Source organism: Melospiza melodia, chromosome 29, assembly GCF_035770615.1.
Source record: "Melospiza melodia melodia isolate bMelMel2 chromosome 29, bMelMel2.pri, whole genome shotgun sequence".
NCBI classification, from domain to species: domain Eukaryota; kingdom Metazoa; phylum Chordata; class Aves; order Passeriformes; family Passerellidae; genus Melospiza; species Melospiza melodia.
In genome coordinates, this window is record NC_086222.1 from 6,204,908 (window position 1) to 6,230,967 (window position 26,060).

The following is a 26,060-nucleotide window of genomic DNA, read 5'->3' on the forward strand; positions in this document are numbered from 1 at the left end:
TGCCTTGCTCCAGAGAACTCCAGTGACTAACCCGAGTCCTCACCCTTCCTGTCTGGCTGTGTGGAGACAAACGCTGCGTGCTGCCTGCTCCCCAGCCTGAGAGCCATCACCCCTCTGCTGCTCCTTACTCATCTGTGTCTGAAACAGCCTCACTGCAAGGACAGCCCCTTCTCACAGAGGCTGCTAAGGGTTTGCAAGGATTATGGGTTAAAACCCCCCAGAAATAAATAATAGTGCTCTTCCTTCTGCTGAGGCGGCGGCAGGATGGGAGAGTGCCAGGAGTTTGGATTCAGTGATCCCTTGTGGTGGCAGACCCAGCTCCTCTGGGTGCAGGGAGCTTCCTTGGCCACCCAGCCATTGGTTCCCTGGCACCTTCTCCACTGAGCACCAACCTCTGAAAACTTCATGAGTTCTTGGTGCCAAGGAGGGCTCTGGTTTCTGGTTGGTAACCAGGGATGTAATTGCAGGAATCATCTTGCTGCTACCCCAGTTCTGTGCTCCTTTCCACACCCTGAGCTCTAAAAGAGGGGTTTTTCTGCTGATGGTGGAAAACCCAGATGGGATTTATTTTTTCTGTGCTGGAGCAGAACCTGGAGCTGGCTGGAGCAAAGTGCCATCGTTGGAGCTGCCCTGGGGCTCTGCTCAGCTCATCCCATTTATAAATATTGAGGTCAGGCAGCTCCCTGATGCCTTTTAGCAGCAGGGAGTGGCAGAGCAGCTGGATGCAGCCACCTTCCCTTATTTCTCTGCAGAAATTCCCATTTCCTGGGTGAACACTTGGGATTGGTGATCTTAGAGGTATTTTCCAAATTATTCTTTGAGTCTAGAAGTGCAACCCACAGTAAGAAAGCTGCAGTGATCTGCTGTGGGAGCCTTTCCCTCTTGCTTCAGCTCTATCTATCTATCTATCTATCTATCTATCTATCTATCTATCTATCTATCTATCTATCTATCTATCTATCTATCTATCTATCTATCTATCTATCTATCTATCTATCATCTCCTGAACAGAACAGTTGATTTGGGGAGCTGGGGAGCTTCAGGATGTGGACATGGTCAGCTGGGTTGCCTGTCCCATGGCCCTCCCCATCCCTAGGTTTTAAATTGCTAAGGGACAGGGATGATTTTTTGCCCATAACAAAGCATTTTCTCTGCCAAGGGGAGCTTGGTCTCTTGGTGAGGGAACATCCCAGTTTTACATCTCCACCCAGGCCAGCCCAGGAATGGAGATGGTTAAACAACACACAGGCCCATGCTGTTTCTAAGGAAGGCTCCCCGGTCCTCAGGTATTGAAAAAACACCCTCAGTCTTGAAAATAGACTGTCAGAGGGCTGTGACAGACAGCCAAGCAGCACATCTTCCACAGACCATCTGCCTGGCTCCCGCTGGATGAATCGTTGCACTGGAGAGCAGGGGGTGCACGGAGCCTCTGCTGTCCCAAAAGAAGGGGTCAGGGGGAGGCATTCTGATGGATCTGCAGCCTTCAAAGGATTAACTGAGGTCCTGGGGCTGGGCCTGCACAGCCAGATGGCATTCCCACGCTGTGGCTGGAGGAAGGGTGAGCCTGAGGTGATCCAGGACAAAGCCGGCTTGTGCTGGCCATGAATCGCCACATTCTTGTCCCTCTGGAGCAGATGCTGCTGAGAGCATTTTCCTCCTCCTTTCTGGACAGATCCTGCTTGCCTGGCTCCTGCTTTGGCCTCATCACCCTCTTGGGAGCATTTTGGCTGTGCTGTGATGGATGGCACAGCCTCTGCCCGTGCCCTGGTGGGGCAGGACACCAGTCCTGTCCTGCACTGGTTCCCCAAACGCTCCTGTCAGTGTGAGTTCCAAAGGGTGATGGCAGAGCTCGTTACAAATTCATTTCTCAAACTGCCAGCATTTTCCCCCTCTCTTTTCTTCTCCAAATTACTCAGCACTCATCATGCTGAATTAATCCAAGTGGCAGTTTATCCTTTGTAAATTAAATATTAGGGCAGGGTGTAGTCATTCATAGTGACTAACAACCCAGCAAAGCTCCTGGCACTCTGCTACAGCAGCAAATATATTCCCATTTTCTGGTGGGCTTTGAATGCTGCTGAGGCTGTGGTGGCCACAGGAAGCTCTTGGCTGGTTTTTGGGGTCCACCCAAGGCAACACAGGTACCTTGTGACTGCTGGTGTCCTGAGATCCCTGTGGGATGCACACAGCTGGTGTCCAACACTTGATATGGGATCACCATTGCTCCCCAAACCTTGGTGGTGCTTGAGCCACAGCACTGTGACCTCTTGGCACAGAGGTCTGGGCCATCCCTGATCCTGGATTTGCAACTGCAAGGGTTTTTATCCTGCTCCCAGTCCTCTTGATGTTGCCCTGGGCCATGGGGGGATGCTGGAGATGGAGACCTGTCACAGACACTTTTTATGAAAAATCTTTTTTTAAAGATTTTTCTTCCTGAGAAGCTCAAAAGCCTCAGGAACAAAATGTAAACAATGATTATCTGATGCTGTGGAATGCAACAGGTGCATCTGTGATTGGTCTCATGTGGTTGTTTCTAATTAATGGCCAATCACAGTCACCTGGCTCGGACAGAGAGTCCAAGCCACAAACCTTTGCTATCACTCTTTCCTATTTTATTCTTAGCCAGCCTTCTGATGAAACCCTTTCTTCTATTCTTTTAGTATAGTTTTAATATAATATATATAACAAAATAATAAACCAAACCTTCTGAAACATGGAGTCAGATCCTCTTTTCTTCCATCATCCTCAGACCCCTGTGAACACGGTCACAGAGACCATCACCCCAGAATGAGCCCATCCACCATCACCAGCAGGACCCAGCTGCTGGGGACTGAGAAGATCTTGGGAAGAGAAGCTTTGCAGCCTCTTTTAATATTCTTTCTGTCTTGGGGGCACAGCAGAAATAGACATTTGGGATGCATTATTATTGCTGGAGTTTCATTGAATGCTGTTTATTGTTTTCAGATGCAATAAACCAAGATGTGGAACCCGTGAGACCAAAGGGTCAAAAGATCCTTCAAGCAAATCCCTGCCGAGCTGTGGCCCCACTAATTAGCCCAGATCGTCTACAAGCCTGTGGCAATTAAAACCTAATTATGGCAAGTTCTCCTGTCACCACGGGTAAAACTGCCCCACTTGTTAACGGCAAGGAAACCCCAGCTTAAAAAGGATGAGGAATGAGGCAAAGATTATCCTCAAATATGGATGTAGTTCCCTTGGCAAAATCAGATGTGTCAGCTCGACAGATATTTTATCAATTTATATTGGCACCGGACATGTTGTCTCAGGGAATGGCAAAACTCGCCCCAGGCAGGAGGGATGAGTTTGAAGCTGCAGAAATAAAAATAAAGTTTTGAGGGAATAAAAAAAACTTCAAAAGTTGACTGCTAATTTTGTGGATTGTGGGGTGGGATGGAAATGGAATCCCATGGGAGAGGAAGGTGGCCTGACATGGGTCATTCCTGTGGTGGGGAGTAATTTATTTTCAGGAAAAAGAAAAATACTTAATATTAGTTGATGATTTAAAGTAAAGCCATCCCCAGGGTGTTTGTGTGTCATCTCATGATGGTTTAGAGCTTAATCTCATGGGGCTTCCAGCATCATCTCATGGGGGTTCAATGAGGGAACAGTGCAAACCCCCTGTCTCCGTGTCAATCTCTGGGGAAATTTCCTTTTATCCCATGGAAAATGGGCTCTGTGTGCGGCCACTCGCTCTGGCCGACAGGGCAGTGCCATGCTCCAAACAGGCAAACTCTGCTGGATTCCTCAAAAACTAAAGCTGCCAGCAACTAGGACCCTGCAAGTCCTTAGAGGCCCAAGGCCACCTTTCATCTGATACCCTGGGGAAAGGATTTATTTTTCCCATGGAAAATGGGCTCTGTGTGCAGCCGCTCGCCCTGTCCAACAGGGCAATGCCATGCTCCAATTGGGCAAACTTTGCTGGATTCCTCAAAAACTAAAGCTGCCAGCAACTAGGACCCTGCAAGTCCTTAGAGCCCCAAAGCCACCTTTCTATCTGATACCCAGACTCTGAGGAAAGGATTTCTTTTTCCCATGGAAAAATGGGCTCCATTTGCAGCCACTCGCTCTGGCCGACAGGGCAGTGCCATGCTCCAATTGGGCAAACTTTGCTGGATTCCTCCAAAACTAAAGGTGCCAGCAACTAGGACCCTGCAAGTCCTTAGAGCCCCAAGGCCACCTTTCACCTGATACCCAGACTCTGAGGAAAGGATTTCTTTTTCCCATGGAAAATGGGCTCTGTGTGCAGCCGCTCGCTCTGTCCGACAGGGCAGTGCCATGCTCCAAATTGGCAAACTTTGCTGGATTTCTCCAAAACTAAAGCTGCCAGCAACTAGGACGCTGCAAGGCTGCAAAGCCCCAAAGGCCACCTTTCATCTGATACCCAGAGGGTGGTAAATGACTTCTTATTCCCACGGAAAGTGGGCTCCGTTTGCTGCCACAGACCCTGCCCGACAGGGCAGTGCCAAGCTCTAAATTGCAGACTTTGCTGGATTTCTCCGAAACCAAAGCTGCCAGCAACCGGGACCATCAAAAAGGATGAGTTTCGCCCACTCCCAAAATTTGCTGTGAGCCAACTCTGGGGGGTTTTGGCTCGGGTTGTGCCTTGGGAGGGGCTGCCCCCAGCCCCACGCTTTCTGGGGGTCCGAAGGACGCGGGGAGGGCGTTGTTGCTCTCCCGTGCGGGGACCGCGCGCCTCCACCTCCCGGGATGCTCTTCCCTCCTTCCCTCCTTCCCTCCTTCCTCCTCCTCCTCCTCCTCCTCCCTCCGCCGCCCATCCCGCGCTCTGCGCAAGCGTGTCCGCCCCCCGCCCGCCCCGCGGGCCGGGCCCGCATCCCGCGCCGCCCCCCGCATCCTCCCGGCCCCGCATCCCGCCCCCCGCATCCTCCCGGCCCCCCGCGCCGCCCCATGGTGAGTCCGCACCGGGGATCCCCCCCCGGTCCCCCCGGGTCCGGAGCGGGGCTGCGAGCCGGGCGGGGGGCGCTGGGCACGAGCGGAGGGTGGGAAGCGAAGCCCCGCTGTTTTGGGGGGCTGGAGGGGGCGCCCCGCGCTGGGCAGGGCAGGGGCTTTGCCCGCCCGGCAGCTCCCGGGCAGGGCTGGCATGGGGGGTGCAAACCGGGGGGCTCCCGGTTCACCCCAGCTCGGACCCCCCCCCCCGAGCATCCCACGCCTTTGGCATCGGTGTCCTGGCGAGCGCGGCACATGGGAAAGGGAGAAAGTGGCTTTATTTCTACGTTTTGTGGGTTTTTGAGAAATAATTATTATGATTATTTTTCTAATTAGCGCGATTAATCAGCGCCTGAAGTGTGAGTGTGGGCAGCGGCGAGAGGAAAAGCCCCCGCTCTGCCAGTGCCCTTCCATCTGCTGTCTCCCCATTCCTGGCTAAACAAACCCCCTCATCTCGCCGGGAAAAGACGGCCCTTGGCATCGCTCCTGCCCGTGGCCACTCCCGGCAGGGAGAGCCCACCCCGAGAGCGCCAGGGAGAGGGGCTGGCATCTCCCCATAGCGCGGGGTAGGGGCTGGCATCTCCCCATAGCGCGGGGCAGGGCTGGCATCTCCCCATAGCGCGGGGTAGGGGCTGGCATCTCCCCACAGCGCGGGGCAGGGGTTGGCATCTCCCCATAGCGCGGGGTAGGGCTGGCATCTCCCCATAGCGCGGGGTAGGGCTGGCATCTCCCCACAGCGCGGGGCAGGGCTGGCATCTCCCCACAGCGCGGGGCAGGGCTGGCATCTCCCCATAGCGCGGGGCAGGGGCTGGCATCTCCCCACAGCGCGGAGCAGGGCTGGCATCTCCCCATAGCGCGGGGCAAGGCTGGCATCTCCCCATAGCGCGGGGCAGGGCTGGCATCTCCCCACAGCGCGGGGCGCTCCTTGCGATGGCTCCGGGCGATCGGGATGCCCGGGAGCCGGGGTGGGGAAGGGAAAATCCTCCCGGAGGCCCTGGGAGGGGAGGACGTGCCCCGTGTGCATCTCAGCGCTCAGGACGGCAGAACAGGATTGATGAAGTCTCTCCGGTGCAGAACAGGATTTATGAAGCGGTCTGAGGGTTTTCTCCCCATCCCTGAGCATCCTGCCTGGTGGGTGGATGTGTGGCAGCAGCCTGGTGGTCCCAAAGGGGTGGGAGGGGTCCCTGCTGCTCCCCCACCCAGTGCTGGCGTGGACAGAGCTGCTGGCAGTGGATCTGGGCACGTTCATGCAGGATAAACCCCGTCCTGTCCCGTCCCACTCCGTGTGCCTGCAGCCCTTGCTCCCGGGGAGGGATGAGGATGCTTGCACCCAGACCAGCAGGAAAGGGACCAGCTGGACTTTTCCCCATTGATCTGTTCATGTCAGGTCTTTGCAGGGTGAACCAGTGGTGTTTTATTGTTCTGGGGAGTGGAGAACAAAGGAAAATATTTTTCTGGGTGTTTCTGGGTGTTTGTTTATGTGTTCCTCAGCTTGGACACCATCTCTCCTGTTGGATCAGTGGGGTGATGCCTGTGGGTTGATGTTTGCTGCTTGGCAAGTCTGAGCTCCATCTCTTGGTGAGATGAGCTGAATAAAGTCTTGTGGCGGAACTTTTTGGGAAGCTCTGCTGAATTTCCCTGTCTTTTCTGCTGGTCTTTCCCTCTGAATGCTCCTGGAGGCAGGGGAGGGATTGCCCAGGCTTTGCCAGCTGTCTCTGCCAAGGGTGTCCCTGAGACAGGCACCCCAGGCAGGGCAGAACCGGTTTAGGCATCACCTAAACTGATGGTTTAGGTGTCCCCTTCCTACCCTGGCTGCTAATGATGTGTCCAACATTTAATGAGCTCCTCGTGTTGCTATGAGCTGTAGGATGAGATTGACATGCTCTGCTGGACTCCCCCTAACCCCTGTCCCTCACTGTCTGCATCACTGGAGGGCTGCTTGCTCATCCAGCTTCAGGCAGGGAGTTCACAGCAGCTGCTCCAGCAAGGCACCAAACTCTGGGAAATAATGTCTCTGCAAATATAAATATAAATATAAATATAAGTAAAATATAAATATAAATATAAGTATAAGTAAAATATAAATATAAATATAAATATAAATATAAATATAAATATAAATATAAATATAAATATAAATATAAATATAAATATAAATATAAATATAAATATAAATATAAATATAAATGGAGGAGCTGTCTGTGGACACTGATTTTAAGGAGATCTGCAAGTAGGGTGTGTTCCACATCTGGGACTGGAGCATCCTCCTGGAGGATCCACCCTGGAGGGAAAACATCCACTTGGAACTCTGGAGCAGCTGTACTCATGTCTACATCCCGTATTTTTACAGTTTGTGTCATCCCCATTCTTGCAACCAGCTTCAGGGGAATATGGGAATGCTGAAACCAGTGCCCTCCTCATGCCTGTGTTCAGGGGTTTTCAGCTGGCAGCAATCCTCAGGTTGAATCCTGCTAATTAATTATTTGGCAATATCTCTAAATCCCATGTATTCTGTTGCTTATTCTCTTTGATAAAGTGATGGTCCCATTGCTTTAGCTTCGAATATTCCAGAGCTGATGCAGGCTGGCAGCGTGGCATCTGCTTCTCCACGCCTTTCCCCATTGTGATTTTTAAAAATTATTTATATTATGTTATTTTTCCCCTTACATTTTTCCCTCTGGATGTAGCATGATGGCTGTGTGGGGATTTATTTTATGTTATTTTTCCCCTTACATTTTTCCCTCTGGAGGTAGCAGGATGGCTGTGTGAGGAGCAGGGATGTGGTCCTGCTCCTGCAGAGGTTGGCATCCTGGATTCACTGGGATCCCTCTGGGATCTCATCCTGCTTTACCCATTCCAGACTGGGACCCCCCCATTCTCTGCCCCCAGGGACACTTGCATGAGTGGTTTTGGTTTTACAGTGAGGAAAGGAAATTATTGGATGTTTTCATGCTGCTCGTTGCAACTTCTGTCTCTCTTTTTTTTTTTTTTTTTTGGTGTTTCTTAAGTTCCTGTCACTTTGCTTTCACACTTCTCTGTCCTCCAGCTGTAATCCTCGTATTTATTGAGCATTTTCTAGGAAAACCCTGCGTCTTCTTGGGAGGGAAGAGGAAAAAAAAACCCAGTACTTGCTAATCTCCTGCTTTTCCAGCTGCTGACCCCTTGCATGTGACTGGGGTTGGGCTGGAAAGCTTCCTTGGAGGAAGCAGAAAGGCGTTTGGCTGTCAGGGAGCGGAAAAACCAAAGGAGCCGCTCTCCATGCTGGTTTTCCTCCGGGCTGGCGGATGCTGCGGCGGTTTGGGGCTGGCTCGGCTGCGGCCGCTCTCCAGGATGTGCTCGGTGTCTGCCGGAGCTCCTGGAGCCGTGGCTGCTGCTCCCAGCCCTGGTGGGGCACGGAGGGGCCCAGGTTGGGCACGGCCTCGCCAGGGAGGTGCAGGGGAGCGGGGCAGGGCTGTGGGCAGCGCTGCTCGGGGCTCGTGATGGGACCGAAACAGCGATCGGGGCAGGAGCACAGTGGGGATCTGCCCATCCCACGGGGATCTGCCCGTCCCATTGGGATCTGCCTGTCCCATTGGGATCTGCCTGTCCCACGGGGATCTGCCCATCCCACAGGGATCTGCCCATCCCACGGGGATCTGCCCATCCCATTGGGATCTGCCCATCCCACGGGGATCTGCCCATCCCACAGGGATCTGCCCGTCCCACAGGGATCTGCCCGTCCCACCAGGATCTGCCCATCCCATGGGGATCTGCCCGTCCCACAGGGATCTGCCCGTCCCACGGGGATCTGCCCATCCCATGGGGATCTGCCCGTCCCATGGGGATCTGCCCGTCCCACAGGGATCTGCCCATCCCATGGGGATCTGCCTGTCCCACGGGGATCTGCCCGTCCCATGGGGATCTGCCCGTCCCACCAGGATCTGCCCATCCCATGGGGATCTGCCCGTCCCATTGGGATCTGCCCGTCCCACAGGGATCTGCCCGTCCCATTGGGATCTGCCCATCCCACGGGGATCTGCCCGTCCCACAGGGATCTGCCCATCCCACCAGGATCTGCCCATCCCATGGGGATCTGCCCGTCCCACAGGGATCTGCCCATCCCATTGGGATCTGCCCATCCCACCGGGATCTGCCCGTCCCATGGGGATCTGCCCATCCCACAGGGATCTGCCCGTCCCATTGGGATCTGCCCATCCCATGGGGATCTGCCCGTCCCATTGGGATCTGCCCGTCCCACAGGGATCTGCCCATCCACCAGGATCTGCCCATCCCATGGGGATCTGCCCATCCCATGGGGATCTGCCCATCCCATTGGGATCTGCCCGTCCCATTGGGATCTGCCCGTCCCACGGGGATCTGCCCTGCGTGAATTGCTCTGCTGGGATGTCCAGTGAAGGTGGGTTTGACCAACTGCTGCTCCTTGACCCTTGGAACTGGGGACTCCACACTGCATCAGCTCCTTGTGGAGGACTGCTCTGTCCAAGCCAGGCTGGTGATCTCCATCGGCTCTTCCATGGATCCTGAGGATGCTGGGATGCTCCTGGACCATCACAGGATGCAGCCTCTGCTGGCAAGGGATGCTCAGAGGTGGGATGCAGTGGTCCCAGGGAATGGATGGTGCAGTGCTGACTGGTCAGTTTTCACTCCTGACACCACACCAGAAGTTAGATCCACAAATCCACAGAAAGATTTCTGCACCGTTTTGGAGTTTTGGTTTCTTTTTATTGCAAGTCAGAACAACCTTAAATCACCAAACCACGTCCGGATATGACCGCGCAGGAAGCTGGTTTCCTTTCCCCTGTTCTTTGTAGGTTTAAAAATACATATCTGTGCTGAAGTTTGGTTCTTCTCTTTAATCCTGGGTCTGTGAAGGAGGCTTTAACCTGAGCTCACGCCGTTGGAATTCCCTGCTGCGCCAGGGAGAGGCTCCTTGCCTCCAATCGCTTCCAGATGCCATTCCCGTTCCGGCTCTTCCCCTTGCAAAATGTCTCCCCCAGCCCGCCGAAGCTTTCCCGGCTGGATTTGACATCCCCATATCCGGCCAGGCTGAGTAAGCTGAGCCTTCATTTCTTAAGCAGAGCCCGGTGCCAGTGGCGGGAGGTTGGAACTCACCCGCGGTGTTGCACAAGCCGGAGCCCCGGGGTGGATCCTCCGCCGGGGTTTGAGCTGCTTGCGACATCGGGTGGTTTTTAAATTTCTTTTAAAACGGAGGTAAATGAGCTGGCACGGAGTTTGGGGTTTGGGATCCCTTGCTGCACACTCTGCCCTCATTGCCAACGGGGCAGAGCTTCCCTCAGCCCCAAAATGGCAGGAAACTGAGGCAGGAGAGTGCTGAGCAAGAGCTGAGGAGTCTGAAATGCTGCTCTGGGGCTTTGCTGATGCTGTGTGCACCCAGCCAGCCCAGCATTCCCACCCTGGGTCATAAACCACCCCTGGATGGGGATTGAACCCCAAAATGGCAGGAAACTGAGGCAGGAGAGTGCTGAGCAAGAGCTGAGGAGTCTGAAACGCTGCTCTGGGGCTTTGCTGATGCTGTGTGCACCCAGCCAGCCCAGCATTCCCACCCTGGGTCATAAACCACCCCTGGATGGGGATTGAGCCCCCAGCACAGCAGCTCTGTGGCTGTTGGGCTCACCTGACCCCCCTGGCCTGTGGTCTGTGGGTGAGATTTGTGGATGAGGACGGATCAGACCTGTCTGTGTTGGGAATGGAGGAAAGCACTGAAGCATTGAGGGGAAAAATGAGGTGGAAAGTGAGAAGTGAGGGAGAAAAATGCAGAGAGGGGGATGCAAGTGAACTTTGACTGAACAGGCCTAGGGTGTGGGAAGTGGGATGGTGTCAGAAATGAAGGGCAGTGAGGGACTTTAGGGGTTAAATGTGGTGCTGCCTTTGAACAAGGCATCAGGAGCAATGCCAAGGGCTGGGAATTCCTTGGGCCCGTCCCTGTGCGATCACCAGTGCTGCTTCCAAACCAAAAAATAGACAAGGAAAAAAGAAAAAGAATCACAAAGAAATGTCTGTTCGGGCGTATTCGGGCTCAACAGGTTTTGCTCCCGGGCGGGGTCTGGTATTCGGGGTGGGGGAACCAAGAGCCCGGCTGTCAGAGCAGGCTCTTTATGCAACAAAAAGATGTGATTTGTCCTCAGAAATCTCACCCCGGGCTCCTTTCCACTGCCTTTTTTCTCGTGGGGTGACGGCAGCCCTCGAGGGCTTGGGTGGTGCAGGCAGTGTGGGAAGGGATGGGCAGCTCCTGATGAAGGGCTGGGGGAGCTGGGGGGGGATTTTCAGTTAAAATATGGATTTAACACAAAGTTTTGGAGCCCTGACACCTCAGGGCTGTCTGTCCCGGGACCAGATCCCACTGCCAAAACCCTGCGTCCCCCACACATTCGGCTTCTTCAGCATCCTGGTGGTCCATTGGCATCTGCCCTGGAGCTGGGGCTTCCCCGGCCCCTTTGCTGCCTAATTAACAACGTTGCTGCATAATCCCCCCTGCATTTACAAGTTAAATCGACAGATTATCTGTATTATGCAAACGCAGCTTTAAATCTTAATTATTTATTTGCATGGGGTGTCTGGAAATCGGCAGCACTGAGCGTGGGGATGCTGTTCTCTTGGAAGTGCAGACTGGTGCTAGGAAATGAACCCAAAGCAGGCTTTTTTTGGTGTGGTGGGTGATGCTCAACACCCCAGCCTGGGAATATGTCTATTTTTTCCTTTAATTTTTTTTGGGGTGGGGGGTGGTTGTTGTGGGAGGCTCATCCTTAAATAGCAGTGGTTTATTTTTAGGTCGGTTGCTGCTTTGGATAATCCGGCTTGGCTGGGCAGCTTTGCTTTTCTTCCCATTCTCAGGGATTTGATAGAAATAGGTTTATTAAATTATGTTATTTTTAATGAAATATTTTAATAAATTTAATAAACTATTAATAGAATTAAAGAAACACAGGGTTGAAGGATGAGGGTTCTGCCAGTTGTTGCCGTTTTGTGCTGTCGTGGACAGGGAGCATCCCCTGGGATGACCATTAGTGAAACCTCTTCCCAAAGTGTAATTCCCACACTGGAATTACAACTTAGGCTCGGCCAAAGGATGGTTGGGAAGCGCCTGGATTATCTCCCATTAAATACTTGCTGGATGAATAAGCTGCTGGTCCTGGGGCCGCAGCGACTGTGGTGACGTGAGGGATGTGCCGGGCTTGGAAACACCTTGCTCCTGCCAGCTGGAGACGTTTTCTCTGGAGGAGGATGAGCTCACCTGGATTTTATTCCCCTCCCAGCCTGGCTTTTGCTCTCTCCCCCCTCGGGAGGTAATTTTAACCGAGGGAGGCTGGCGCCGGCGATGGAGCACCGAGGGACGGACGCACGGACGGCTGCCTCCCTGCAGGTCTGGAGGGAGACTCTTCTCCATCTCCCCCTCCCCTCTTTTAACAGCCCTGTTAGAGAGATCTGGTTTTTGATGGGGAGGATGATGACAGGAGGAATTTGGAGGCTCATCCCTGCCCTGTGTGTGTCCCCCATTGCCTCTGGAATATCCATTCCTGCCGGGATGCTCCTGCACTGGGGCTGAGCCCCTCAAAGGGCCAGTTCTGCCTGGCTTTAGTCTTTAGCACAGGAAGGAATGTGCCCACTGGAAGGGATGTGCCCACTGGAAGGGATGTGCCCACTGGATTTTTCTTTTCTTTTGCTCAAAGCCACGAGCATCTCGGTGGGAGATGTTGGGGAGTGGGCAGAAGGTGCCTTTTTGCCCTCAGATTTGGAAATTATTATTTAAATGATTAAACTGATAGGCAGGAGAGGAAACTGAGGCCAGCAAAACAGCTGGAGAAGGAAAGGAGCAAAATCCAGCTTGTTTAGGGCTTCTTGAAGGGTCTGGGATTTGCAATGTTTATTTCCTGCTGGGATCAGCTGCCGGATGGGTTGAGCTGCCTGTGGCTCCTGACCTCGTGGACACTGGAACTGTGAGGGACTTTTCTGCACCTTGGGCTGGGAATGACCATGAGCACGGGCTCATGGCAGGGAAACCACTCGAGTGGCTGGAACACAACCCTGGGAAGAGCAGCAGCAATCCAGCTCCTGGCTCCTCCAGTCGAGCTGGAAAGACCAGCTCAGGGCAAGACCTCGGATCCACAGGATCCTGCCTGGCTGATCCTGTACAGTATCACAGTCTGCTGCTCACCCAGGGCTGCAGGATCCTCCTGGAACCCCTCTGGACATCCTCATCCTCATTTCCACGGGCAGGGGCTGATGCTGTGCCATGAAGTGCTTTAGCAGGAGCTCCCCAGGGAGAGTTTAACCTTGTGAGTGCATCCTATAATTCACAGCTCTGGATGAAAACGTTGTGTCAGAGGCAGCAGTGTTGGATGCTCTGGTGGATTCAGGGCTTCTGGGAAGACCCTGGTGCCAAAGGTGAATTTTGTGGCCTCAAGTGCATTTGATTTGGCTGCTCGTTGCCCTGAGCCCTCAGGATTAATTGCCCCCCAAGGCAAACAGTGATGGAAGGAGGAAGAAGAGGTTCTTTGGGTGGAGAGGGAAGGTGACACTGGGATAGAGCCATCCCTGTCATCCCGGGGCATGTGCAGAAAGCCTGATCCCTGACGAGAAGAATCCATGAGAAACTTTCTCAGGCTCCTGGGTGGTTTCCATCCCCACCCCTTGGACAGGAATGTAGCCCTCTTTGATAAATTAATGAGATATTAAGAGAGGAACATGCTCTGGGGAAGGCTTGCACCTCTCTCAGCTCTGCTTTTTCTAGCTGGAGGAGATGGGGACAGGTGAGGAAACCTCTGGCCCTTCAGAGCTTTCCTTGGAAGCACCTTCCCTGCCAGGGCTTGATGAGCAGCTGACAGAGATGAGCTTGTGTCCTCACCTGCATCACCGTTTCTGGCACTGAAACGAGCTGATATTCCCTCTGGTGTGTGTTTTTCTGGGGAGAGCCGTGGCTCTCATCACAGCCCGTCCATCCCAGGGGCACAGGCAGAGGAGCAGAGCTGCTGCCCTGGGGTAGCTGGGACAGCAGTGGGCTCTCTCCAGCGGCTGCCTCATTTATCCCTGCCTTGGCATGCAGATCAGGGAGGGAGGATTTCTCTGAGAGGCAGCAGCGTTTCTGTGAGTGGTGTGGTTTCTCGGCAGAGCTTTTCCTCCCCCAAACCATAAGGATATGACAGCGCCGGGCTAGGATGTGCAGTTTGGAAAGTTTTGGGGGAAAAGGTGCCGGAGATGAAGGAGTAAGGAGCTTTCTCTACACGGGAGGGCAGGAAAGCCGCATTCCCCTTTCCCTGGAAAAGGGCACCGCTCCATCTCCATCTCGTGGGGTCTTCCTAAAAGGCCGAGTGAGTCACGGAGGGGGATTTCGGGGTGAGAGGCCGAGGGATGTTGAGGTCTGCGCTGCGATCGGCCACACCTCCTGCTTAGAGAGCGGCGGGAGCGCGGCCCTGGGTGGGAGCTGAGAGGTGGGAGGTAGGAGGCTTTCCGGAGGTGTGAGGCTTTTCGGGGTGGGAGATGGGAGTTGGGAGGCTTTCCGGAGGTGTGAGGCTTTCCGGAGGTGTAAGGCTTTTTGGAGGTGTGAGGCTTTCCGGAGGTGGGAGGCTTTTCGGGGTGTGAGGCTTTCCGGAGGTCGAGGCTTTCCGGGGCGCTCCCGCTCGGTGCGCCCGGTGCCGTCTCGCCCGGTTCCCCGCTGCCCTGCCCGGGGATGCGCAGCGATCCGTGCATCCTCCGGAGCGCCCGCAGCCCTGAGGATGCTCTCCCTCCTCCTCTCCTAGGGGAACAGAGGACGGCAGCGTCGATCCCGCCGAGCTCCCGCCTGGACCGAGAGGACGGGCCGTAAGTAGCCGTGACTCGCTGCCAGCTAATCCCCGCCCTGCTGGGACTGCTTGCAGCCTCTCCCGCCGCTGGGGATGCAGAAAAAGGTTTCCCTGCCATGGGAATCCTCCTCCCTGCGTGATGCTGGGGGTGCAGAGTGATGGAGCGGGTTCTTTGCTGGGAATCTCCCTCTGTGCGTGAGAGAAAAGAGCAGAGAAGAACCCAGGGGATTTAGGGCTGGCCAAATCAGGCTGTGGGGTTGCTCTCGGGGTTCTGCTCCTCTCTGGTGCAAAACAGGAAACAGAGGAGAAACCACAAGGCCACGGTTGCACAGGAGCTTTGCAAGGGGGATGATAATGCAGGCAGTGTCTGAGCCCCAAAAAGGAACCCCCCAGAGTCAAAAGCCATTGGGAGCAGGAGCTCCCTGCAGGGTAACTCAGCCCTGGACCTTGATATCCCATGATTTCCCCCCGCCCTTTTGCCAGAAGAGCTGGGGCATTGCTTGAGTTTGGGTTGGGGATGGGCTGGAGCATCTCCGTGGTTTAGTTTTTACCTCGCAGAACTGTAAGGGAGTGGTGCTCCCAGTGGGTGTTCTGGCTGCTGCTCCCAGGCGAGCAGGGAGAGGCTGCCAGCACCCTGCCTGCACCCCCAGCTCACTGCCTCCCCTTTCTGCTGCTTTTTGGGGGCATTTAGCCCAAAACACGGGCTCAAAGCTGTGTTGCCAAAGCTGCTTTTGCTGTTGCTGCTGCTGCTGCATCCCTGGGTGATCCCTGAGGATGGAGATACCGGAGAGTAAACACGGCACCGAGGTGAGCGTGGCAGCAAAGGGGGGCTGGACAGGAGAAGGGTGTGCCTGGATCGATGTCAGGGCATCAGGGATGAAATCCCACCGGATTATCACTGCCCTCATCTCCTCAGCAGGGGCTTGGCACCCCATGGGTGGCTCTGCTCTCTTCAGCAGCTCGGCCATAACCTCCAGGGTGTAGCGAGCTGCATACAGCAAGAAAAGGTCTTTATTTTAGTGTTTTAATAGCAAAAGAGTGATTAAACCTATATAATAAAAATAATAATATGTAATCTCTAACATTATAGCTCAACTGTAGCCCTGTAGGTCTGTGATTGGCCCAAGGTTACCCCAGAGTAGTGAGATAAACAGGTATACCCACATAGCTGGTGGTTTGGGGCTGTAGGAAGGGATTTGTGTCCCATCCCTTTGTTTTTTCTGCTGCAAGGATTAGAAAAAACATAAGGGGAGAGGAGAGGATGGACCCAGGGCTGGTCTGAATCACACTGGAGCACATTAAAACCAGCAGTGCCATGGGAAGGCAGAAGCAGCTTGGATTTATCCTGAGGACCCGCCACTGTGAAAATACTTGTTGTACCTGAGCTTATTTGCTGTTGCCACCTTGAAAATTGCAGCCTGGTCATGGGTAAATGTTTTGTTAAGACTCACATGCCAAGGAGGGCTTGTTTCCCCTATCGTAAATCTTTGGCTGGGTTATTGTGTGCCACGGTAAAGGAAACAGCGCTGCCTCTCCGAGTAAGAGGCAATTAAGATTCCTTTAAAGATTCCTTTAAAGTGACTCGCAGGGCTCTTAAAATAGGATAAATGTGGGTATCAGTGCACAGGCCAGGCTGGCTCCACACCCTCTGTGGGTTGTGCCCAGTGTCCAGTGGAGCTGATTTTCCAGTACTGTGCCCTCCCAACCCTCTTCATTCCCCCAGCCATGGCACTGCAGCTCCGGCTCTTGACATTGCTCTGCTCTGTGGTTTTTGGCATCTCAGCATCCCTGGTTCCCCTTGGCATCCCTCTTTCCCTGCCATGCAACGTGTCTTGGAGGGGGCTCAGATCTGATCCCTGCTGCCTTTTGGCCTTGCAGTGGTGGTCGTTGCAATCCCACAAAGATTTTCTCCCCAGCTTGGAAAAAAACCTCCCCGAGCGCCGGGAGCTCGCAGCGGCCGGGGCGAGGAAGGTTTGGGTTGCCAGGCTGGGGATTTGGGTGTCTTTGATGCCGTGCCAAGCGCAGGCAGTGCCTTTCCCTGGATGCTCTCCCTGCAGGATGGCCCCCGGCCGCCTCCCAGGCTGCGGCAGGCGCGGGCTGTGCCGGGGCAGGGCCGGCGTGGGGCGATCCCGGCCCTACCGCGCACACAACACCTGGGCTTGGAACATCCCGGGGCTTAAACTGCTTCTGTGGGGGTCGCTGCTGCCCTCCAGGGAGCACAGGGGCTGCCCTGCTGGTTCCTGAAAGCTCTGAGTGCCTGGAGAGCTCGGGAGAGATGGTGTGGCTGGGCTGAAGGGGTCTGTCTGTCTGTCTCCCTTTGGTGCTGAGAGTGAATCCTTAGGGACTGCATCCCTTCCTCGGGTGCTATCCAACTCTCCTCCAGTTAAAAATAAAGACCTTTTTTGGGATAAACTGTTGGAGATGCCTACTTTTCTTACCCAGGGAAGCTGGACCAGGCAGTGGGTGGCTCCGTGTCCCGTGGGCATGTGGGATGGATCGGTGGGAGCACAGGAGAGGTGTCCGTGCCTCGTGTCGAGCCTTTCCCAATCCACAGGTTACCATGGGAACATAAAAGTACCAAGCCTGCTGGTCCATGATGCTTTGCCAGGGTGGCCTGGGATCACTATCCATCCACACTGGGATGGTGTGGGGGAATTTATAACCACTCCCCACCTCCATGCTTGTTCTGTGCCTTTAAATTCCTTTCTTCGCTTTTTTTTTTTGGCTGGGAGCAACTTAGTAGGTGCTTGCTTCCACTTTGTGGATTGACATGACTTAAATCTGGAAATGCTGGAGCCATTGAGGCCGTGGGGGGAGATGGGAATGGGTTGATGGAGATACAGGGATGAACCTCTCTGAGTTTCCACCTGGCAGGAGGGTCGGGGTCTGTATGGGTGTTGCTGGCATCTCCCAGGGGACAAGGTGAAACTGGGAGGCAAAATGCTGCTCCAGCTCAGAGGCAGACAGGGAAACTCCACGAGGCTTGGCCATGAGCTGCCTCTGCAGCATCCTGGGATGGGGCTTTCCCAGAACACGGGGTGGGGAAGGGAGTGGGAGATGGGGAATGGGCCATGGGGCTTTTGGATCCTTTGTGCAGCAATAATTGCAGCCTGCGGTGCTGTGGGGGTGCATCCTCCAACATCAAAGAAGGGTTTTCCAGTCACTTCTTCCAGGTGTGGGGAGCTGAATCCAGCTGGGACTTCCCCCCCAGCTTCAGGGCTCGGTGGGGCAGGCAATGCCCTGGAACAACCCTGGGGGAGCGAGGGTTCATCCCAGTGAGTGCTTGAATCTCTCCTGCCAGACAGGGATGCTGCAGTGTGGGATCCAGGCAGGATGTTTGGTGAGGGGTCTGTGCTGGGGCGGTCTGAGGGAGGCTGTGATGGGACAGGGATGATGTGGGGGCACTGAGGATGCTGTGATGGGACAGGGATGCTGTGATGGGACAGGGATTCTCAGGGAGGCTCGAAGGATGCTCTGGGGGCTTTGAGGATCCTGTGTTGGGATGAGGATGCCAGTGGGAGGGGACTCTGAGGACATTGTGGGGGACCAGGGATGCTGCATGAATAGGGTTATTGCAGGACTGGGGATGCTGTGGGAGGGCTCTGAGGATGCTGTGAGACCAAGGTGCCATGGGGTGCTCTGAGGGTGCTGTGATGGGACAGGGATGCTGCAGGGGGCTCTGAGGGTGCTGTGATGGGACAGGGACACTCAGGGAGGCACTGGGGATGCTGTGATGGGACAGGAATGTTGTAGGGGGCTCTGAGAGTGCTGTGATGGGACAGGGATGCTGCAGGCTCTGAGGGTGCTGTGATGGGACAGGGACACTCAGGGGATACTGGGGATACTGTGATGGGACAGGAATGTTGCAGGGGGCTCTGAGGGTGCTGTGATGGGACAGGAATGTTGCAGGGGGCTCTGAGGGTGCTGTGATGGGACGGGGATGCTGCAGGGGGCTCTGAGGGTGGTGTGATGGGACAGGGATGCTGCAGGCTCTGAGGATGCTGTGATGGGACAGGGATGCTGCAGGGGGCTCTGAGGGTGCTGTGATGGGACAGGGACACTCAGGGAGGCACTGGGGATGCTGTGATGGGACAGGAATGTTGCAGGGGGCTCTGAGGGTGCTGTGATGGGACAGGGACACTCAGGGAGGCACTGGGGATGCTGTGATGGGACAGGAATGTTGCAGGTTCTGAGGGTGCTGTGATGGGACAGGGATGTTGCAGGGGGCTCTGAGGGTGCTGTGATGGGACAGGGATGCTGCAGGGGGCTCTGAGGGTGCTGTGATGGGACAGGGATGCTGCAGGGGGCTCTGAGGGTGCTGTGATGGGACAGGGATGCTGCAGGGGGCTCTGAGGGTGCTGTGATGGGACAGGGATGCTGCAGGCTCTGAGGATGCTGCAGGACTGGGGATGCTGTGGGGACCAGCAGGACCCTTTGGCATTGCTCACTCCAGCAACTCTCCAAGGAGGACACAGGACCTGGCTCAGGGTGTTCAGACCTTGCTGCTTTCAGCAGCTGCTCTGGTTTGGGCTGTGGATCTGGGAGGGCTGTGGGGAGCTTGATCTCATTCCAGAAGCACCAGGGGTGCGGGGGCAGCCGGGTGTGCTCTGTTTTGCTCCGCATTCCCTGATCGCTTCACTAAACAAGGTTCCTTCTCCTCAGGGACTAAATGCCACGTTTGCCTTAGATAAATTTTGCATCAGGCCCAGCTTGTGCATACAAGCCTGGGAAAAGATCATAAAGCTTTCAAGAAACATTATTTAAAAAAAAGCTGGTATGTAAAGTCAAACATTGCGGGCAGAGCAGATTTTCCCAGTGCTTTCACTGGTGGAAGGGGTGAAGTGTGCTTGGTTGGGTGTTTTGGCACCTGAGGATGAAGCTGGGGGTGAATTTGGTGCTAAAATCAGGTCCTGATGCCCAGCAATTTCCCAGCCCTGGGCAGACAGGGGTACTCAGCCCCCTACCCCAGGAGCAAACCCAGCCTCCAGCTGAGGCAGTGGATTTCCCCTTAGGGCTTTTGTGGCCAGTTTTACTAAGAACAAAACTCCCCAGGAAGCAGAAGCTGCTTGTACCTTCCCCTAATTTTATTTTTTCCAAGAAATTGTAATATGGAAAGGGGTGAGACCCCCCTGTGCCTTCTCCCTGTATTGCTCCCACCCGTGAAGACCCAGCTGTAGGTTTCATCTTCCCAAGCACGAGGGGCTTGCTGAGCTGGAAATTCGGATGCAGGATGAGAGCCAGTATGGATGGGGGGATTGCTTCCCCTTTCTGGAGCCCCCAGGTAATGATGGGGCACAATTATCCGTGTTTTATGAAGAAGTGCTTCAGAGGGAGGTGCTTTCCTAGGGGACCTCCTCACCTCCCCATCCCTCTGCTGTCAAATGGACACAATTTTCTTTTTCAAATGTCCTGTCCCGTTGCTTTTAGTGTGGTTTAATTGTCCTTAATTGCCTTTTAATTGCCCTTCCTGCCCTTTTTAATTAATTGCTCCTCTGCCCTTTTAACTTCAGAAGGCCGTGACTGGGAAGGGAAGAGCCTGGCTCTTGTGGGACCATCCTTGGTCCCATTTCTCCTCGTTCTTGGTACATTTTTGCCCCCAAAGGGGGGGGTGTTTTACCCGGTGTTCTTGGCTGGCTGAGGCCGTGGCCCTGCCAGGTGTTTGGCAGGTGTCAGGTTTGTTAGTGGCACTTCCCTGGGCAGGAAGGGGATGAGGTGGGTGCCCTCCCTTGGCAGTGACTAATCCTGGAGGATCTGATGGGCAGGCTCTGACTGAGAGGCTGTTTGCATCGCCCAGCCCCGGTGCACCTTTCCCTTGGCTGGCATTCAGCACACCGAGACGTGGCTGGTCAGAGGCAGGAGCAGCTCAGGTACAGGGGACAGCCAAGCCCAGCTCTGAGCCTGGCTTAGAGCAGGATTCACCTGGGAGCAAAGCTGCCCTGTAGCCCAAAGCTTCCCCCTCACGGTAAGTTCATTTTCCATCCTTGCCATGTCCTGGTGGGATGGGATGGGCCCATCCTGGGATGGCTCCAACCATGGCTCTTTGCTCCTTGTTCCAGGAGCGAGAGGTTTCAGAGGAGCACAAAAGTGTCCCTGCTTCCCTGGGCAGTGTTTGTGTGGGCACTAAGCTCCAGCACCTCCTGTCCCCAGGCCGGGATGGGTGAATCCAAGGCGTTGGAGGTTCCCCAAGTACGTGATGCTCTTTGGTTTGATGCTGCTCGGCTGCTCCTGTCCTTGCTGGCTTTGTGGTGGCACGTTGGACTTTGGATCTGCTGGTGCCAGGTGGATGCTTAAGCTGGGTTTAAAGTCTCCCCCATGGGATTTTGTGGTTGAAACCCCACTGGGGGCTTGTTTTCCCTCTCTAATTATCTTTTTTTTTCCTTTGGCCTCTAACCTGTGGGGCTGAAGCTCCTTGGGAAGTGCCGCTTGCTTGGCTTTGATAAGCTCTTGAAACCAACCTTTTTACAGCAAAGAAATGTGAATTTAAATAAATAAATCCTCTCGGAACACTTGCACCTGCTTGTCTGCAGATGCAGATGGGCTAGCAGGGGGTGATGCCTCTTGGGTGGGGTTTCAGGGTCAGCTCTGATGGGTTTTCCCTGTTTTCCTGCTGCAGGTGACCAGCCACAATGAGAGCTCTGGCCCCCGCCTGATCCCTTTCCTGCTGATAAAAATGATCAACAAGTCTCGTGAGTCCCCCAGGGATCCCCTCTGCCTCTGTCCAAGCAGGGCTGGGGAGCCTGGGGAATTTGCATTTGGAATTCTGGGGGTTGGATGCTGCTTTGCTGTGGTTCCAGTTGAGTGATGGAGTGTTGGGCTATCACAGGTCGCAGTGGGGAGGGTGGGTTTGGGCACCTTGATCTCTGGGCTTGGGCACCTGGAACCCTTTGGACTTTGTTGTACAGAAATGGGGTGGAGGCACACGGAAAAAGGGATATTTGCCTAATCTTTGATGAAAAGCAGGCAGGAGGAAGCAGAAACGTCACAGTGGTTTTTTAAACCTGAGATAAAACCACCTGACTCATCTTAGAGCCGCTCCTCTCTGGGCCGTGGTGCCAGCCAAACCTGCTCCCTGAGGAGAGGGCTCTGCCATCCTGGCTCTAGCTGGGGATGCTGTGGGACCCCACAAGCAACCTTCTAAACCCCATGGCTGACACTGGTTTATCTCTCCCCCTCCCCTCTGGCCTTGCAGGAGGGAAGATACTCGGGGTGCTGGCGCTGTTTCTGGTGATGGTTTGGTACTCCATCTACCGGGAAGACAGGTACACACAGCTGTGAGTGCTCCTTACTCAAGTTTGAATGATCTCCTGCCCTTTCCTTCACTCCTGGGAGGCAGCAGCTTCCTGCCCATCCCTCACAGGGAAGCCAGAGCATGGCACATTCCCTGGATCTGAGGGGACTGGGGAGGTGGCAGCATCCTTGGCTGCTGCTGGAGAATGGGGGACACAAACGAGGCTCCCCCTCGGTGGGTGGTGGTGGTTGGGCTCTGGGGGGTTTTTTGCAAGCGCTGCTTTTCCTGGTGCTTTTCTGAGCCCAGGAGGATGGGAAAGCCCTGCTCTCTTCCCAGTGCCAGCGATGCTGAGAGAGATGGGGAAAGTGGAGTGTGAGGTTCATGAGCAGAGCAAGAGAGACCTCTTCTGATGCAAGGCTGCAAGCCCAGCAGATAAATTGCCCAGGCAGTGCCGGCCTTAAATCCGTCTGGAAATCTCTCACAGCTTGAATCGCACAGCGGGGATGCCTGGGGGTGCTGGAGCCCCTTTCGCCAGGAGGGGGCTGCAGAGGAACAGGCGCCATTTGATCTAATTAACCTCTTCCTTTACAGCTTTTATTTCCCTGTACAAGAAAACAACAAGACAACGTGTCCCCTTGGGGAGGTGGAAAAGAAAGCGGCGCAGCTCATCGGGAAGTGAGTTTGGGGCTGGGAGCAGGGAGTGGGGGGGATGCAGAGCCAGGACCCCCCTCCCTGTGCCATCCCTGATCCCAGTGTCACTGACCCTTTGCTCCTTGGCAGCTACACGAGGGACCACCCACTGTTCTTGCAGCTGAAGGACTATTTCTGGGTGAAGACGCCGTCGCTCTATGAGCTGCCCTACGGCACCAAGGGAAGTGGTAAGCCTGACAATGCTCTGTGGGATCTGTCTGTCTGTCTGTCCTGCTGCTGCTTCCTTTTTCCTAAAGACATCTGCAGGTTGATTTTGCTGGGGACTATTTCCAAGCTATTTTCTTGGTTTTTAGGCTCTGCAGTATCTCCTCACACATGGCGCCTCTAAAAAAGTTTAGAGCGGGCCAGGTTTTACTAAGCCCCAGAGACAGATTATCTGCTTGCAATTGGGATTAACAGTAGGATTAAATTTGGCAGGGATGAGACAGCACTCAGAGTGTTGTGCCAGGCAGGAGCTACCTTCCTCACCTTCCTCACCCTGTCCTTACCCTTGCTTTGCAGAAGACGTCCTGCTGCGCCTGCTGTCCATCACCCACTACTCCCTGCCCGAGAGCATCCAGAGGTAACACTGGGGTGGGTTTAGGGGCTTTTCTCTCTTTTTCTTCATCATTTCTCTCTTGGGGGTGGTTGCAATTTGTCTGCTGTGGGCCTAGGATTTGGCAAAATGAACCTCTGCAACCCAGATGTGGTTGGTGGAGCATGGGAAGGTGTGGAGACTGGACAACACCAGGTTTAACTCCCCTGGTGGTTAAAATCAGCCCAGTTTTGGAGCAGGCCTGGCTAAACCAGGGTTTTCTCTCGCAGCCTCAAGTGCAGGAGGTGTGCCGTGGTGGGCAACGGCCACCGGCTCCGCAACAGCTCCATGGGGGACACCATCAACACCTACGACGTGGTGATCAGGTACAGCCCCGGCCCCCACTCCCTGCCCGGTGCCACCGCAGCTGGGGCTGACACCTGTGATGTCCCAAAGGCTGAACAACGCCCCGGTGCACGGTTATGAGCAGGACGTGGGCTCCAAGACCACCATGCGTCTCTTCTACCCCGAGTCAGCCCACTTCGACCCCCGGACCGAGAACAACCCCGACACGCTGCTGGTGCTCGTGCCCTTCAAGCCCATGGACTTCCAGTGGATGGAGGCCATCCTTAACGACAAGAAGAGGGTGAGTGTGGTGGGGAACCGGGTCCAACCCCTCCCTGGCTGCTCCAGACTCCAGCTGTCATGCCACCCCACCCTTGGGGACATCTGGGCTCTTGCAGGTTCGCAAAGGGTTTTGGAAACAGCCCCCACTGATCTGGGACGCCAACCCGGAGCAAGTGCGCGTCCTCAATCCCTACTACATGGAAGTAACTGCTGCTAAACTGCTCAACCTCCCCATGAAGCAACCACGGAAGGTCAAACAGGTAAGGGGTGGGGATGGCCAGTCACCCTGCACACCCTGAGGGGGGTCAGGCTGTCTCTGTGCAGCTCCCTGAAGGCTGTGGCTCTCTGTCCCTCAGAAGCCCACCACAGGGCTGCTGGCCATCACCTTGGCACTGCACTTCTGTGACCTGGTGCACATCGCGGGCTTTGGCTACCCCGATTCAGCCAACAAGAAGCAAACCATCCACTACTACGAGCAGATCACACTCAAGTCCATGGCTGTAAGTGTTTGCCTCACAGTTTTGTCCCTGTTGCCCTCATTTTTCCCCCAGGAGGGGGGGATGGCAGTGCCAGGATGCTGAATGGCATGGGAGGCTCTTCCCTCTCACTCCCCTCCCATGATGAGGGTTGAAGTCCACCTTTGGCTGGTCATCATCCAACTTCTTTTGGCAGCCGAATGTCCTTGGAGGCATGGAGAGTTGGATCCATCACAGTTTATGTGTGAGCAGAAGAGCTCATGGACCGGGGGATTGGGTGGGGAGGGTTCTGTCCTTGCTTTTGGGGGGCTGAAGTCCCTGCTGGTGGGGTGGGCAAGGTTGGGGGTGGGAAGGGAGGACTGGAAGGAAAATGTGCGGCCCAGGCTCTGGTGTCACCCCTGCTCCCTGTCCTGCAGGCGTCGGAGCACAACGTGTCACATGAGGCTGTGGCCATCAAGAGGATGCTGGAGCTGGGACTCGTCAGGAACCTCACCTACTTCTGAGGGTGGCGGAGCAGCGCAGGGACACCGTCCCCAGGACAAGGAGACACCGTCCCCTGCAGCGAGGGGACACTACACTGGCACGGCCGCAGTGACCGAGGGCAGAGCATTGTTGTCACTGCTGCCACCACGGCCTGGGACTCCTGGGGCTGGGCCCGTGCTGGACCGCGGGTGCCCGGGGTGCTGGGGCGGCTCTCGGGGTGCAGGGAGCCCGGCGGGGCCGTGGCCCTGAGCCTTTTCTACTGACGCACTGAGCTACCAAGGACTTGAGGGGGTTTTTGGGGTAGGGGGGTCCTCCCTCCCAGCGGGCCTGAGGGGGTGAGCCAGGGCAGGAGCCCTTGCCCTGGACATTCTCTTTCCCTTAATTCCCTCATACACTGACGAGGGCCCTGCTGAGGGGCTGATTTTGGGGTCCTGGCCCCTCCCTGCCCAGGGAATGGGAGCCTTTGGAGGTTCATGTTGCCTCCTCCCTGCCCTGGACCTCCCCCCAAATATTTAATTCCCTCCCCTTTTTTTAATTTCCTTTTTTACTTGGCGGCCCTGTCCTGTGCCTTAGCGCTGGCGTAGGGACTCGTCCCCACAGCCCCCCTGGGTGGGGGCACCCTGGGCTGCTTGGCTTCGGGGTCTGCCAGGGCCCTTTGGTGGTGCAGATTAATTTAATTAATTTAAATGCTTATTTATGGTGGAGCCTTCCCCCAGGGCCTGCATGCCACTGGTGTCAGGGACAAGGGCCCTTGGGTGGGCTGGTGTGTGCTTGGCTTCAGGGTGGGCATTTGGGATGTCCCCCACCATGGAGAGGTTGACCTGGTGCCTTCTCCCTGCTGGTGTAGGGTCCCCTCTGCCCCCGTGGGGCCGCAGGTGTTGGGGTGACCCATGGATGGGGGTGTTGGGGCTCATGTTGGCACCCAATAAAGTCCTGGTGAGGCTGGGATGGGCTGGGTGCTCCTGGGGCAAGGTGGGGAGGGGGTGTGAGGGAGTTTTGGGGCTGTGAGGTGCAGGGAGGGTGGCCTGTCCCCATGTCATTGTGTCCCCTTACCTGTTTGTGATGCCCCATCTCCTGGCTCTCACGCTGGGCTTGTGGGGTCCCAGCCGCCCCGTGCCTCAGTTTCCCTCCACCACCGGCCATTTCTGCCCCAATGGGGCCTGCCCCAGGAGGCCACGGCACAGCCAGGCTCCAGGCCAGCCGTGTGCCGGGGCAGAGTGCCAGGGAAGCCGTGTCCCCGCGGGGCGGCCATCAGCCCA

General features: G+C 55.3%; 1 protein-coding gene across 4 annotated transcripts; it reads left to right on the forward strand.

The window, feature by feature from the left end:
• The first annotated feature begins 4,895 nt into the window (after positions 1 to 4,895).
• ST3GAL4 (ST3 beta-galactoside alpha-2,3-sialyltransferase 4) lies at positions 4,896 to 25,749 on the forward strand. Of its 4 annotated transcripts, none has more exons than XM_063178570.1 (13): positions 4,901 to 4,929; positions 12,240 to 12,346; positions 14,721 to 14,781; positions 21,376 to 21,448; positions 21,952 to 22,033; positions 22,582 to 22,665; positions 22,771 to 22,868; positions 23,203 to 23,263; positions 23,506 to 23,601; positions 23,672 to 23,861; positions 23,959 to 24,102; positions 24,199 to 24,342; positions 24,735 to 25,749. In XM_063178570.1, the coding sequence occupies exons 1-13, from the start codon at positions 4,927 to 4,929 to the stop codon at positions 24,819 to 24,821; spliced, it is 1,230 nt and encodes a 409-aa protein (XP_063034640.1). In that variant the 5' UTR covers positions 4,901 to 4,926; the 3' UTR covers positions 24,822 to 25,749. The 4 variants fall into 4 exon arrangements, with proteins under 4 accessions (XP_063034643.1, XP_063034640.1, XP_063034641.1 ...); XM_063178571.1 differs by having other exon boundaries at positions 21,952 to 22,021; XM_063178572.1 differs by lacking the exon at positions 12,240 to 12,346 and adding an exon at positions 20,819 to 20,948 and having other exon boundaries at positions 4,909 to 4,929.
• Positions 25,750 to 26,060: the final 311 nt, after the last annotated feature.

Bases quoted from the DNA above. Each gene is read 5' to 3' on its own strand.
- ST3GAL4 (XM_063178570.1), top strand. The intron at 12,347-14,720 runs GTCTGGAGGGAG...CTCCTCTCCTAG, and splicing joins GGACGGCTGCCTCCCTGCAG to GGGAACAGAGGACGGCAGCG. The intron at 24,103-24,198 runs GTAAGGGGTGGG...TCTGTCCCTCAG, and splicing joins AACCACGGAAGGTCAAACAG to AAGCCCACCACAGGGCTGCT.